We start from the raw sequence: 13,902 nt of genomic DNA, 5'->3' as shown, positions 1-13,902 counted from the left end.
TATCTCCACTGTTGCTGTGGGCATGGCCTGCCTCAGGCTGCTGCTCTGATATGGTGGAGCTGCGTTGGAGGGGGAACGGCCGGGAGGCTATTTATCTCCATGAGGGGCCTCTGTGCTCCCTGTTGCCCAGGGGGTTAGAGTGCCAAGAGATCCCCAGATTCCCTGTTGCTGGACTAAGTGTCCCAGTATGCTTCAGTCTGGCAGTGGGGTCCCTGTCCCTTTAAGACTTCCAAAAAGCACTCGCTTTTCTTTGTCCTGGGTGCAACGTCTGCACGTACCCGCTCACAGGTCGTACTGTCCTGTTTCCCTAGTTTCCAGTACCTCACCCATGCGCTATGTCTGTGCTCTGGTGCGGATGGCTGGGGATGGGTATTTAGCAGTCCTGGGCTCTCTCTCCTTCCCCGCTCCGACTCCTGTCCTCTCGCCGGGAGCTTGGGTGTGGGGCGCTCAGGTCCTGCCAGGCTGGGGCTTGTATCTTACCCCCTTCACGAGGCGCTGGGTTCTCTCATGTGTGGATGTGGTCTGGCTGTTGTCCTGTGTCTTCTGGTCTCTTTTAGGAAGAGTTTTCTTGTTGTATTTTCAAAAATATATGTGGTTTTGGGAGGAGATTTCCACTGCTCTACTCATGCCGCCATCTTAGACCCGCCCCCTACAATTTTCTTTTTCTTGTGGTGTCTTTTCCTAGTTTTGATATTAGAGTGATGCTGGCCTCATAGAATGAGTTTGGAAGTATTCCCTCCTTTTCTAGCTTATGGAATACTTTAAGAAGGATGCATATTAGCTCTTTAAATGTTCAGTAGAATTCACCTGTGAAGCCATCTGGCTCTGCACTTTTGTTTCTTGGGAGTTTTTTCATTACTAACTCAACTCATTGCTGGTAATTGGTCTGTTCAGTTTTTCTGTTTCTTCCTGGGTCAGTCTCAGAGGGTTTTATTTTTCTAAGAATTAGTCCATTTCTTCTAGGCTGTCCAATTATCAGCATATAATTTTTAATAGTATTCTCTAATAATTTTTTTGCATTTCTGTGGTATCTGTTGTGATTATTCCTTCTGATTTTTATTTGTGTACTCTCTCTTTTTTTCTTGATAAGTCTGGCTATGGGTTTATCTATTTAATTAATTTTCTCGAAGAACCCACTCTTAGTTTCATTATTTTTTTCTAATATTTTATTCTTTATTTTATTTCTAGTTTGATCTTTATTATGTCCCTCCTTCTACCAACTTTGGGTTTCATTTTTCCTTCTTTCCCTAGTTTGTTTTAATTGTGAGTTTAGACTGTTTAGTTGCGATTCTTCTCATTTCTTGAGGTAGGCCTGTATTGCTAGTACTTCCATCTTAGTACTGCTTTTGCAGAGTCCCACAAATTTTGGACTGTTGAATTTTAATTTTCATTAGTCTCCATATATTACTTGATTTCTGTTCTAATTTTTTCATTGATACATTGATTATTTAGAAGCATTTTGTTAAGCGTCCATGTGTTTGTGGGCTTTTTTGTTTTCCTTGTATAATTTTTTTCTAGTGTCATACCACTGTGGTCTGAGAAGATGTTTGATACAATTTCAATCTTTTTTGATGCTTGGTACAATTTCAATTTTTTAAAATTTATTGATGCTCTTTTTGTGGCCTAATATGTGATCTATTCTGGAGAATGTTCCGTGTACACCTGAGAAAAATGTGAGTCCTACTGCTTTTGTGTGGAATGTTCTGTAGATATGTTTTGTCCATCGGATCTAATGTATTGTTCAGTGCCTTTGTTTCCTTATTTATTTTCTGTCTGATTGATCCACTGATGTGAGTGGTGTGTTAAAGATTCCTAAAATGAATGTGTTGCCATCTATTTTCTGCTTTAATTCAGTTACTATTTGTTTTACATATTTATGTGGCCCTATGGTGGATGCATAGATATTTATAATGGTTATATCCTCTTTTTTGACTGATGCCTTTATCTCTTGTTACTTTCTTTATTTTGAAATCAATTTTGTCTGATATAAGTACTGCTACTCCTACTTTTTTCTCCCTATTATATGCATGAAATATCTTTTACCATCCCTTCACTTTTAGTCTGTATATGTCTTTGGGTCTGAAATGAGTCTCTTGTAGGCAGCATATAGATGGGTCTTGTTTCTTTATCCATTCTGCCACTCTGTGTCTTTTTATTGGTACATTCAGTCCATTTGCATTGAAGGTAATTATTGATAGGTATGTACTTATTGCCATTTTATTGTTTTCTGATTGTTTTTATAGCTCCTCTGTTCCTTTCTTCCTGTCTTACAGTCTTTTCTTGTTATTAAATGGTTTTCTTTAGTGTTGTGATTGGATTTCTCTTTTTAAATTTTTTGTGTACCTATTATAGGCTTCAGGTTTGTGGTAACCCTAAGTTTCAAGGATAGCTTCCTGACTATAAAACAGTCTATATTAAGTTGATTATTGCTTGTTTCAAATACAATCTAAAACTTCTTTTTTCTTCGTCCTCCTCCACACTTTATGTAATAGATGTAATAATTTGCACTTTTTGTGTATTTCTTGAATAATTTCATGTATAGTTGATTTTACTATTTTTGCTTTGTTTTAATTTCATACTTGCTTGGTAGTTAATTGGTTACTACCTTCACTGTGGGTTTATTTTCACTGGTGACAGCTATTTAGCCTTTGGAACATTTTCATCTGCAGCAGTCTCTTTAACATATCCTGTAATGCTGGTCTGAGGGTTATAAATTCTTTGAGGTTTCGTTTTTCTGGGAATTGTTTATTCTCTGTTTCAAATTTGAATGATAATCTTGCTGGGTAGAGGATTCTCAGTTCAAGGTCCTTCTGTTTCAATATATTAAATATTTCATGTCACTCCTTTCTGGCCTGTAAAATTTCTGTTGAGAAGTCTGCTGATACCTATTCTATCATTTTTAATAGACTAGTTGACATCTCTACCTGGCTGTTGCACAGTCACCTCCAACTGACCATGTACCAGCTTTCCATTCTGTTTCTTCTATTTTGATTAATGATGTCTCCAGGATCCTAATAAACATACTTAAAATTTAGCAAGTTTTTACTTTACCTCTCTTTTCCCACCTAATACCTAATCAGTTGTTATAGTCTGATTATTTTTCATACATACAACTCTCTTAACATTTGACCTGTGCCCTTCCTTATAGCCCTTATCAATTGGTAAATCTATTCCTTAATTAAAGATATTTAGGTATATACCTCAGACTTTCTAAAACACCATAAAGTCCTTGAGAGAGGAGTCAATATCTTATGTGACTTATTTTCAAGTAGCATTTAGAACTGTATCTTAGGACAGTTCTTAGTAAGTTCTTAGTAAATGTGTACTGAATGAATGAATGAATCACGCCACTGTGACCTTTTAAGTCTTGCATATGTCTTTTCGGTATAAATTTTAGCCTTTAGTTTAAGTAAAACTGTTAGAATGTAAAATAAATTACATTAAAAGAGCTACTGTATATGTGCAGCATGTTCCTCCACTGGCTTGCTTTACCTAAAGAATAGTTTCATTCTTTGAATAAATTGTATACTAAGGAATGGCATAATAAAGAAATGACAAAGTGGCACAGAGGAGAAAAAGGCAACAATAAATTTCTTACCAAAAAATTATATATTCAAAATACATATTCATTTAAAATTAGTTTCCTCAGTTTAGATACTCATATATATATATAGTGAGAGAGACATATATACAGGTGTAGGTCTATATATTTATACCTCCCATTTAATTACATCATTACAAAAAAGATTTGGAGTGGCTTAAGAGAACAAATGACATGTGATAGAACAGAAAAAGAAATGCCAGGGCCAGTTTAAATATAATGGAGCAAAAACACCAGAAGGAAAGAGAAATACAGGCCACAGAGTTCCATGTCATAAGTAAAACCCTGAAAATCACAGAAAAAAGGAACACTTACTTAGTAATAAAACTCCCATTGTTTATGAGAAAAAGTTTCATAAATTCTTGATAGTCACTTTTATTATAGGAAAATATACATTTTATTTTCCAGTCAGAAAGCATAATTTAAGCTGCTACAAATATTATGAATTTAATCACATGTATTCATTATAAAATATGAATCCAAACCACTTGCTTTTTTTAATAAATTATTTGAGAGTGTAAGAATCATCTTGTTTAATAACAATGCCAAAATGTACACATACACACCAAAAAGGAGCAAGGACAACCTTAAGTTGTACTGAAGTCCATTTCAGTGTACTTTGTTAAAACACCTTTTCCATCTATCATACTTAGTATTTAGTCCCACTTTAAGCCTTTATTACAAAAATTTCCTCACTACTTGCCTTGCAACAAATGTTTACTTAGATCTACTCTTTTCAGGCTCCTACTCTGGGTAGTGGAATTAAAAAAAAATGTCTCTACTCTTAGGCAGCTGAAAGTATTATAGAAAAATTACAATTGTTTCTCACTGCTTCTATCATTATTCCAAAAGCCGATTGTCTCTATGCTTTAAATTAAATAAAACTAATATTTGTATGATGGTTTTGTGTAATGGTTTAACAATTTACCAAAAAAAATGCAGTATCTCCAGCAACCTTATAAAATAGGTACTAAATTATTACATTTTACAGTTGAAGAAACAAAGGTTCAGGGAATTTAAGCAATATTGCTTAACCTGCAACTAGAAGCAGGAGCCCTACTTATGGTTCCAATTTTCATTCTTTCTTCCTTCTAACACTTTGCTGCCTCATTTTATTCACATAGACACTAAAATTAGGCCCTTATTTCAAGTACAGGACTGTTGTTATGAGTAAAGTCTTCATTTTAGAATTGTGATTGTTGTACAGTACATTAAATTCAGTGACAGTTATTAAAATTTTATATGTACCATGTACTATATAATGCAACATTTCTTTACTAAAATATTATGGAGATAAAAATAACAGGATTTTTAGAAACCAAAATTCTGATACTTTTTCTCCTAGTAGGATTTTTTCTTGTGATACAAAATAGGAAGAGACCAATTATTTTTTCCCCTACTGGTCAAATGACTATTCAGAATACATTTAATTTCATAGGGAGTAATGCCCACTAGATTAACTGTAGTTTCAATCAGTCTGACAGCTATTAAGAACATCCCAAATCTAGGCAAAATTAATGAAGCAGTAACCTTATTCGTCTACAAACTTCACTGTATCATTATGAGCTTTGCAGGATAATAGTTTATACATTGGAAACTTTATTAATAATAATGTTTTCTATTGTCTTGTAGCAAAAAATTACTACCCAATACGGTCTAAGCACTGCTATGTTACTTAACATATCATGACCTTTTAGAAGGCTAGACATTTATGTATAGTCACTTTTAAACAACATGGCATCTTAAGCACGTTATAATTTGCTAAGCAGCCCTTCTAAACAGGTGAAAAATGCACACACTTAAACCAGTTACCTAGTGGGAATAATTTTAATTAAGCCAACACCCTGTACTACTAGACAGTGATTTATACCTTGATCACAAACTATACCCAGTCCTAAGCAGCATTCTACAAATGTTTGCCATTATGCTTGAAAGGAGCCAGGCAAGAAAATACAGATAGCCAAAACCCATTAATTACTGTGTGTCTACTATCTGCAGGGCTCTATAATCATTACCACCTAACTTTGTAAATATGGTTGATTAAAAGTATCATCTTTGGATATCAAAGTTTATATAATATAGATGTTAGCAAGGAAATTCCACTCTTGGAAACTTATAGACCACAAACAAGGACAAAAACTTCTAAAGCAGTAGTAAGGTGAGGCCCATGGTTTTCCTTTACAGGGTACTTTCTACAGATTTTCTGAAAAATGACCACTAATTTGCCTCTCATTTCATCCCTAAACATTGTTGCCTTGCCTTAGGTATGCAGCAGCAATTCTAATCAAAGGTTTTTTATGTGTAGTCCCAGACAAGGAGTTGGACTGCTTGGCTATTATTTTAGTCAAATGTGATCTAATTAAAGGTATTTGACTGATGTATGCTAAAGAACCTTATGTAATTTTTGTAATATTTTTCAGAAATATCACATTTTGTGTATCTGGGAGCAGCTATTATTCAGCACAGTTTGTATTCCTGCCCTGTTTACATATTAAAAGCTAAAGCTGTTATCCAAGATTGACATTCAATATAGCACTCATTCATCAGGCAAAGGGCAGATATGGGGTATGCCTATAGATCACATATTTTATCTGCTCAATACTGTTACACAGAGAAAAACTTCCATCCAGTATAGCTACCATTACTATGACCTTGGAAGGCTCCCTATCTTGGCTTTTTCAAGGCAACAAGAATATGGATTTGAGTTAACTCTAAAAAATTTGTTGAAACATACCTACAAACAGTTCCAATAAAACTAAGAAGCTCTAAACACATGTGATTCACTAATGGAAAATATTGCTAACTGGCACATCATAGTTTATGGTTAGGAAATTTCATCTTATTGTTGAGCACAGTCCTGTTAAAGAATTAGCAGTAGATGAGAATCTGATGTCTGTCTGCCCACTCCTCTGCAAACTTTTGAACCCATCTTGGTTTTGGTTTTTAGTGAATGTTACCCCAATGTTACGGTAAATTGTAGACTGTACAAAACAGGAGAAATTCATATGCAAAGGGGTGACATTTTAGTTGCTGCTTTTCTACCTTGACATCTCTTTTGCCAAAAACCCATTCTTCAATTCTAATGCCCTTACTTTTCTCCAGTTGATTAAAATTTATTACCTGAACTTCACACATATTTTGCATATTTACACACTAAGAAAATAAAACTCCTTACTGTTTTAAGTCCTAACCCAACAAACCTCCAAAATAATGCAGTTAGCAACAAGGTAATTCCAAAGTAGCTGAGAAAACAGACACAAGAGGTCACTTGGGAAGGCAATATTGTGTAATGGTTACAAGAGAGCACTAACTTAATCTTTATATGCAAAGTTCATAGCACAATGCTTGGCATGTAGAAAAGGCTCCATAAATGTTAGTTATTATTACTATTTCTCAAAATAAAACCATTGCTTTTTGGTAATTTTTAACACATCTTTCTAGCTATGAACACAGACGCAATGTTGATATAAATCATTCCTTGCCCTGGACTCTGATTCTTTATTTGGGTCCACCACATAGAAATTAGGGGAGCAAAAATTTTAGTAATGGCACTAAAGATTCATGTCGGTAAGGAATTATGCACCTGAAAGGTCTACTAGCATGCAGTGCAATGACAGGAGAATGTTTGTGCCAAAATAAAAAAGAAATAAATATTTTAAGACACAAATGAATCAAATTGGAAGGAAAAAACATGATATTCACAGCATTATGAAGTGATTATAACCAGCTAAGAGAGAATAATACGCAAAATACTAAACCTATAAAATTAGCTTTTCAGAGATTCTAACAGGGGAGCTTAGTAGTTGAATATCTTTAGCTAACGAAATGCCTTCTTCTTGAGAAAGTTACAGTTTTAGAAGGGATACACAGAGATAGGCAAGTCATGCAGTGGGTATCTACTTGACCAGCTTCAGCAATGAAATAATCTGAACATTAATGGAATAATATTGACATGCAGCTAGAGTTTCCTCTTATCCAGTTAACCTTGATTTTTAAAATCATATTTGAAGCCATGTTTTTAGGCCACTCCCAGTTTGGTTAAGATGTAGATGGCCCATAAGGGAGGAATGCATGAATAAAACATGAAATCAAAAGTATTCATGGTTATTCTGAATGAAGGCTTGTCTAATTTTGACTTTCATTTCCTGAGAGGGGTCTGTCACCAAGGAGATGACTCCAAGATCTAGAAATCCAGGTACAACTCAATTGTTAGTTTCCAACTCCATAAGGAGCTCAGTTTAGTTGCTGTAATTAGACTTACCAAATTTAGGAAGAGGATTTAAAGGATCACCACAGTATTCTTGAGGAAGTGCTGCCTATGCTCTTTTTGGCTTTTCTTAACAATTGTTGGCAAGCTGCTTTAATAGAGAAACCTTAAAGTAAGAAAGTTATTTCCAGATTTAGCTGGCATTTGGGGTCAGTTCTAACCAGGTAGATAACAAGTACTTATTGAGCAACTATAGTATGTTCAATTAGTATTGCGCAAGATACTATGGGATATACCAAAAAGTATGACTCATTTTTAGTCTTAAGATTATTTCTTTTGGGTAGGCAGAGGTGCTGAGACAACAAGATTTACATATGCAAAATATTATGAAAACAAAGAAAATTGAACACAAAGAGCTGAATTCAATTGGCTTGTTGGCTGGTATAGTTTGAGTTTTGATGGTGGTAGTAGATCTTGAGATGGAGTTCAAAGGATGGGTAAGATTTGGATACACAACAAGAAGGAGAGACAGTATTCAAAGCAGCAAAAAATGTGAGTAAAGACCAGAGTCAGGAATATCAGGATGTGTCCCCAGAACAGTGAAATCTACTATGACTAGAACAGAGAACATGTTGGGAAATAGAAAGTGTTACTATATTCGTGTAAGTATTTAGAGGTTGTATATTGAATATGTACAACTTATACATTCTATGACATACAAACATACTGCATGATGATATTGACTTTGCCAGTTTATCCATCTACTCATGCCTTCATATAGGAAACTTTAGTCTGTTTAGGAGGCAATCATTACTTCTCTAGGAAAGGAACTTCAAAGGGTACATAGACAAGAACATTGTGGTGCATTCATCCAGACTTCTAAAAATATGAAAAAAATATGTATCTTAATAAAAACATAGTGATACTGTTAATTTTGAATGTGGCTTTTTCCATTAATCTGTGTTTTATAAATGACATATCCACAGACATTGTTATGAAAGCTCATCTTTGCTTAGTTTGCAACCCTTCCATTTACCTTAGCGTGCATGACATTTTAGGGTCTGCATTCAGAGAACAGATTGAAACGGAAGTATCAGTGATCAGATTTGAAGTTCACTTATCATATATATATACACACTTAGGAATAAATGTGTTTATAGTGCACCTTCAGTCCTATATGCAATATTAAAGGTAGTATGGAATGCAAGCTGTTATTAATCTCTAGGTAGTATTGTTTTGGGGTGGGAGGCAAGTTGGTCAACAATACTTAAAAGATTGGTACCAAAGGACATGAAGTCAAGGTTTTATTTAGGACATTATTCATAGTAATTTGTGCTAAGATTTCAAATGTCTCTGAGATCCCAAATTTTCTAAATTTGGTCATGAGCTCTTCTTTCCCATGTCAGACTGACTAGATGTTTATTATAAATAACAACTGTAGGGAATCCAACAAGAATTACATAAAAACACATTGAATTGTGAATGTTGACTTAATCTAACTTTAAGATATACTAATAAGTCAGGTTGATTTTTCCTGAGAAGAGGTAAGTCCAAATGAAATTAATTCTTCTACTGTTAGTATAATTCAAATAATTCACATTTTCTTTTTTAACAGGGGACAGATGAGTAAGGCATGTGGTGATAACAGGCAATTCAGAGATTTTGATTTACTTATTTTATATACTGTTTTATTTAAGCATCTATATTCAATAGCTTTTATATAAATTATTCAAGCTTTATAGTCATTAGGTCACTTAGACTTGAATGAAATGAAATTGAAAATGTTATTGCAATGTTGCTTCTCCTTTAAATTCCTCCCATATTGAAAAAATGTATGCTCCCACATGCAAAAAAAAAAAAAATTTAGTGGCTTGATTCATGTGTTGACTTTGTAATGGGTTACTTATATTAATGAGTTATTTCATTTTCTCATTTCACATCAAAACATCTGTGAATTAATAAACAATATTGTTTATAATTGTGGATGATATTTTCTTCAGGTGATAATTCAGGATGATGAACCTGAAAAATTGGACCCCAAGTATTTTGGAGAGTTGCTTGCTGATCTAAGCCGTAAAAATACAGATCTATACCACTGCTTATTAGAACATTTGCAGAGAATTGGACGAAGGTACTGTAAATATATCATTTGCCTTGATCTTGTAGCTATCAACCATTTCACAATAATACTTTTACTAGACTGTTTTTTTATTAAGGTATCATTGATATACGATCTTATGAAGGTTTCACATGAGCAACATTGTGATTACTATATTCACTCATATTATCAAGTCCCCCTGACATACCCCCATTGCAGTCACTGTTACTAGACTATTTTTTACAGCAGTTTTAGGTTCACAGAAAAAGTCTAGTACTTTTAATGGGGAAACAGGGTAACTGTATGAGAAGATCTGAGCAAATGTCTTATTTTAAGAGTTAATGTATTTTCTGAAAATGATCAAAGAAATCACACCAGCCCATTTAGGATCAGAAAAGAATTCTTTGTACCTTCTTTCATAATGTACTTTGGTGGCAAAATGCAACCTCTTGGGTAAGGAGCTGGAAAAATGTGTGGCATACTACGACTTGTTTTAAGATATTATACTGATGATATAAGCTATATTCCCACTGCCAACACACTACTATTTATCTTCCATTGATGTGTGTTCAACATACAAAGGCCAGAGTTTAATATACATTTAGTGTTATATATTATTATGTGTCATATATTAATATATTACATATAATTTATAAATTATATAAATATGCATATCATATAATATTACATAATATGTATAATTATATATTTAACTACATACACATAAATTATCAAATGTTAAAGTGTATATGAGAGGATATTATGTCATGAAGTGAATTCTATAAGCTACACCCCAAAAGTTGCCTTTTACTAGACAGTCACATCATCTATCAGGCAAAATCTGGAAGAGTTCCAAAAATTCAGAAAAATCTGGAGGATAGAGGAAAGACAATAGAAATTTTTTTTTAAGTTCTGACTTCACTAACTAGATTCTTCTACTTATTTTGAATCTCTTTTCCATCTCTTTTCTCTCCATTTATTACATCTCTTTCTCTCCATTTATTAGCTCCATACTCCCTGACTTTTCTTGCCTTCATATTCCTGACTGCAACAATTCTTACCACTCCTTCAACTACCTTACGTTCTTAGTGTCCGTCCCACTTAGCAAAATCTCAACTGTGGATTAGTCTAGCCCTCCTGCTTTATTTATCATTTATTTTTATTACCATGTCCTCATCCAATACACAAAACCCACTACAGTTAGAATTCAGAAGGCTCCATGAGTGTTTTATTTACCCTTGTTTCCTTAGTGCTTAGTGTGGTGACTGGTTTAGTGTAATGATCTATAAATATCTGTTGAATGAATGAATGCCCTCTTTACTGCTACATCCATACTGTTGAGCACTGTTAGAAAAGAATTGCAGCCATTTATTTGAGGTCATTATAAGCACACAATTTCCATCTTTAATAAATCCTCCATCATAGTTTTATACTAATCAACACACTCTCCCAATACCCAAAAAACTATTTCACACATTCACCTATTTGCACAAGGTCACTACCTTAAAAGCTTTTCCCTCAGTCTTGAGTAGTCATTTATTGAGTGTCCACTATGTGCCAAACACTGTGCTCAGTGCTTTTTCTTTATTACCTAATTTGCACAGCAACCTTAGAAAGTTTCAAATGGAGACCCAAAGAGAGTAAGTTACTAACTTAAGGTCACACAGCTACTATGTGCTTGAGATGGATTAAACATTTTTGGTTATTGCTTTACCTAAAAACTGACTCAGCTTTTCTAGATACTCAGTTTGGTCTCAGTGTTTCTCTTCTGTACATTTAATGCCTTGTGAATATTTGTATCAAACCATCATTTTGTAAAATCCATAGAATATAGGGACATAGTCTTAAGTACCCTGATTCTAGATCCAGAGTTCGTATCCTAAGTTCATGTCTGTGCTTTTGTTACATACTAGATGTGTAGTATCAGGCAGCTTGTTTAACCTCTCTGTATCTCAATTTCTTCACCTATAAAAAGGGATAATAATAATAATACTTACCTCATAGATTTGTTATAAGTAATAAATGATCTAAGGTGTGCATTTACAAGCAGCATCAGCATCATGTGAGAATTTGGAAACAGACATACAGAATCAGTCTCTGGAGATAGGGCCCAGCAACAAGCCCTACAGAGGATTCTGATACATGATCCAGTTTGAGAACCACCTACCTAAGGCTCCAAAGTGGCAAAATCTGGAACTAGAACCTGTACTCTCAGAACTTTTTCTTCTTAGGCAAATCACTTAACATTTCCATACTGGTTATGCATCTCCAAATTGTTTAAGATATTGCACACAAGTTAAATCATATTTTTTGGATCATCAGATTCGAAAAGGTCACAAGGTTTAGATCAATTTTACATTGTTCAAATTTTGCCTCAGAACAATTATGTTTGTAGGAAGTACAGGGCAAGATAATGTTCATTTTGCATTGCCCCAAAACAGTTTAGAGCACATAGCCTAGACAAAGTCTTCTCAATAAGGGTTTATAGAATGAGAGTTAAACATATTTCAAATTTATTATTCTCATACTGATTAGAAGTAGACAAAGTAACTGAATGAAGGAATTTAATTTATTACACAATGATCATCCAGGTAAAGGTGTAATCCTGGGTTTTGAAACAACTTTCTCTCATTGAGGTGTCTTGATAAATTTCCATGGGTGACTTAAACCTGTAGTTAAGCACTGCAAAACTTTGAATGTAATTCCTAGAGTAGCTACAAATACCAATAAGGAAACAGACAACTACTGTCTCCACAATAGTAAACACTCCAAAAGGAAGAGGGTCTTAAAATGTTGGTGTGTAAGAGTTTCTTTCAGAAGGTTGCCAGTTTCTTTCTCTTCATTCCTTCCCTCTCTCCTTCCTTTCTTTCCTTTTTGCTTTTCCTTGTTACATCCCCTCCCTCCTAGGAGGTGAGATGGTATATAGTGAGTTTCCCCTCCTTTTTTTTCTGCCCAATGTAATTCTAGCCACCATTCCCCAGTACTGAATGCATGTAATCCACATTGATCTTTCCACCCTTCTGCTCTGCTTTCTTTGTTTACACCCTCTCCCTCCCCTTTTGTCCTCACTTTTCTTCTCTTTCCAAATTACAACTCAGCAGTGAGTGTGTGCGGGGTCAGAATTAAGAAAGGTTGTCTCATGAAACCATTCTGGTTACTTTAAAAAATTCCAGTATTAAGTGCTTTAGAATGTTCCTTGTTTTGTTTCTTTGTTATCTTATTTATAGAAAGAAGTAACTAGGTACATGTGTACTAGGTTAGTATTGGAACTGGAATTTTAAACATAAAAGATCTATTAATACTGTGATAATTCCAATCAATAGTAATGAAAGACTGCTAGAACTGCATTGTGATTCATTATTTTTAACTTGTTTTAATTTCCAATATGCTCATGAAGTTATTTTAAGTAAAATATTAGTACAGTAGAAGATATTTATTTATGTTTTATTTTTTGACTAGGTCTTCCTCACAATTTCTATTTTGGGCAACACAGGAAATACCACATATAAACATATAGATGACTGCACATAGGCAGTCATGCCTCAGGAAATGGAATCTTCAGTTCTCTTTCTCCACATTAGTTTGTTTATTTTTTATAAATGCATGCAAGAGGCTTTGCATAGTGAGTGACCCACATATCTCTGTAAGCAATATATTAGTCATAAGTACTTAGAAGGTAAAGCTAGTGTACTAGCTTGTATTTCTAAAACACTTTTCTGTTGTAGTAAAGATATGGTAATCATATGCCTATGATTTTCTAAGACTGTCTTACTTTAAAAGATTCTGTCTTACTGTCAGAACATGTATACTGCTTTTTTGTTTGAGAAGTATGTTCACCATGTGTATTTTGGGCCCAGTTCTTCAACTAAGTGCAGAGGGAACAAGGAGGCAAAAATAAAGGCTTGTCTGTTGCCACTGACAACATCAGAACTTTGCAGCTTTCACCATTCCCCAAAGGAGCAAGTATCAGACTGGTATAATCACTAACAAGTCTGT

The 13,902-nt window shown here is 34.3% G+C and overlaps 1 protein-coding gene across 1 annotated transcript in view; it reads left to right on the top strand.

Annotated features, from left to right (window-relative positions):
- POF1B (POF1B actin binding protein) overlaps nt 1-13,902 on the top strand; it is a 97,508-nt gene that overhangs the window by 56,459 nt on the left and 27,147 nt on the right. Inside the window, exon 7 of the mRNA XM_017640166.3 lies at nt 9,809-9,939. Coding sequence (XP_017495655.1) covers nt 9,809-9,939 — 131 coding nt within the window. The remainder of the gene's footprint in view (nt 1-9,808; nt 9,940-13,902) is intronic.

The sequence above is a fragment of the Manis javanica genome, chromosome X (assembly GCF_040802235.1).
Source record: "Manis javanica isolate MJ-LG chromosome X, MJ_LKY, whole genome shotgun sequence".
In the NCBI taxonomy this organism is placed as follows: domain Eukaryota; kingdom Metazoa; phylum Chordata; class Mammalia; order Pholidota; family Manidae; genus Manis; species Manis javanica.
This window is presented reverse-complemented; position numbering and strand designations above follow the sequence as displayed.